The following is a 2,362-nucleotide window of genomic DNA, read 5'->3' as shown; positions in this document are numbered from 1 at the left end:
GTGATCCACCCGCCTCGGCCTCCCAAAGTGCTGGGATTACAGGCTTGAGCCACCGTGCCCGGCTGAGGTTTTATTTTTCAAAAAAGAAATGTAACATATTGTTCAAGAAAGTTGATTGGCATGAGTAAAGTATTGAGGAGCTGCCAAGTGACAGCTTTGGGTGAAACTATTCTTAAAGTCTTCAGCAGGTTGGTTGAGTAGCTTTTAGATAAAACTGGCAGGCAGTTTCAGCAGCCAGCCTTGCAGAGAATGCATTCTTGGAGCAATGTTATGCACACTGAGTGCTTTTTACTACCCCTGGCTTCTCAGCTCTGTTTTAGTTGGGTATGACAAGAATAACATAGTTTGTATGATCAACCTTCACAAAGGCATACTGAACTCCTTCTGTTCCTAAGTCTCTCATTACAAGTCTGTCCAGTTGGTTGCTCAGGTGTCTGGTGGCTCCAGGGTGAGCTGTTCAGTGAGAACCTGTGTATCTGGTGGCGTGTGTGCATTAGGGTGCAGAAGCTGGATACCTACCAGGAGTACAAGGAGGCTGCATCCTCTTACCAGGAAGCCTGGGGCACACTCCGGAAGCAGGCATTTGGATCCTGGATCAGAAACCCACCGGATTATCACCAGTTCAAGTGAGAAGGAAATGTTTGCTCTGGTAGCAGGACCCTTCATTCTGAACTGTCTTCCTCCACGCGAGACAAGCGTTAGCTTTTTTGGTAGCTAAATCAGGGAACATTCTGAGCAGTGCATCTCTGTTGTGTAATACAGATGGAATCTGAAACTTAGAACAGCCTATACTTGATTGAAGTAGCTTTCTGCTAAAATGGCATCTCACTAATGACCTTGCTATCTGACTTCCATTGTGTTTTATTGCTTCTCTAAAATACGAAATCAAGAGTTTGGAGCATGATGCTTTAAAGGTACTCTGCAGCGCTCTGCTTTATGTGTTCCTACATTGATTCAGCAAATATTTATTGAGCTGAAATGATGTTTGAATCTCTGCAAGTCTTACAGCTTTGCCTGGCATAGTGAATTTATGTTTTGTATTCCCAGCCTTTCTTCCTTCAGGGAGCCTTTCTTTTCCCATTCTTCAGTGATCCTGCTCTGAGGCTAACCTTACTCCCTGGCTCTAGGAATAGCCTGTGAGCCAGCCCTGGACCACCCTGGAATTGTTCTCAGAGGTATCAGGAAAGGCTCTCTGTTTTGATCTGGAACTGTGAGAGTCACATAATCATGGGACTGCCGAAGGCCATCTTCTCCTCATACATAGAGAAAGCCAGCAAATAATGAAGGCAACAAAGGACACAGCCAAGAGAATCAAAGATCTAGTAACACTGATTAGATGCCTAAAGCCAGTGCCCACCCTAGATGTCAGTAATGTGAGACAAATTCCTGTTGTTGTTTTGATTATGCCTGTTTGAGTTGGTTTTCTGACTTACAGTTAAAAGAGTTCTGTCCAAAAATTCAGAAGGCGGCCAGGTGCAGTAGCTCATGCCTATAATCCCAGCACTTTGGGAGGCTGAGGCAGGCAGATCACTTGAGGTCAGGAGTTCAAGACCAGCCTGGCCAACATGGTGAAACCCTGTCTCTACTAAAAATACAAAATTAGCTGGGCATGGTGGCACACGCCTGTAATCCCAGCTACTCAGGAGGCTGAGGCAGGAGAATTGTTTGAACCTGGGAGGCATAGGTTGCAGTGAGTGGAGATCACACCACTGCACTCCAGCCTGGGCGACAGAGCGAGACCCTATGTCAAAAAAAAAAAAGAGAGCCAAAAGGCCTTATAGCAAATCAGCAATAGACCCAGCAGCCAATCCTGTTTGAACTAACATCTAATGTTTAACACTCAACTTCGGACCTTGAATGACTGACTGAAAATGGAAGCTCCCATATAGGGGTTACTCAAGGTCCTTATTGATTCTTCAGCATTTTGTAGCTATAAATATTTTTTAATCACACCTGTATTGAGACAGAATTCACAGACCATAAAATTCACCCAACTATACAATGTAAAAGTTTTTAGATAGCGCGCCAAAGACTCACAGCTGTAATCCCAGCATTTTTGGAGGTCAAGCCAGATGGATCACCTGAGGTCAGGAGTTGGAGACCAGCCTGGCCCACATGATGAAACCCCGTCTCTACTAAAAATACAAAACTTAGCCGGGCTTGGTGGTGTACACCTGCAATCCCAGCTACTCGGGAGGCTGAGGCAGGAGACTCACTTGAGCCTGGGAAGTGGAGGTTGCAGCGAGCTGAGATGGTACCACTGCAATCCAGCTTGGGCAACAGAGTAAGACTCTGTCTCAAAAGAAAAAAAAAATAAAAGAAATGTACCCCCTTTCAGTTCCGGAAGCTAGAAGTTCAAACA

The 2,362-nt window shown here is 45.2% G+C and overlaps 1 protein-coding gene across 3 annotated transcripts in view; it reads left to right on the top strand.

Annotated features, from left to right (window-relative positions):
* The window catches only part of ADAT1 (adenosine deaminase tRNA specific 1), a 27,990-nt gene extending 26,452 nt beyond the window's left edge, over positions 1 to 1,538 (top strand). For all 3 annotated transcript variants that reach the window (XM_037739270.1, XM_017530594.2, XM_017530595.2), the window contains exon 10: positions 498 to 1,538. In XM_037739270.1, the coding sequence (XP_037595198.1) occupies positions 498 to 630 (133 nt within the window). In that variant the 3' untranslated portion in view covers positions 631 to 1,538. The remainder of the gene's footprint in view (positions 1 to 497) is intronic.
* The last annotated feature ends 824 nt before the right edge of the window (positions 1,539 to 2,362 follow it).

This window comes from Cebus imitator, unplaced genomic scaffold (genome assembly GCF_001604975.1).
Source record: "Cebus imitator isolate Cc_AM_T3 unplaced genomic scaffold, Cebus_imitator-1.0 Scaffold66, whole genome shotgun sequence".
In the NCBI taxonomy this organism is placed as follows: Eukaryota; Metazoa; Chordata; class Mammalia; order Primates; family Cebidae; genus Cebus; species Cebus imitator.
The sequence above is the reverse complement of the archived record's forward strand: the minus strand, read 5'-3'. Positions and strand labels throughout refer to the sequence as shown.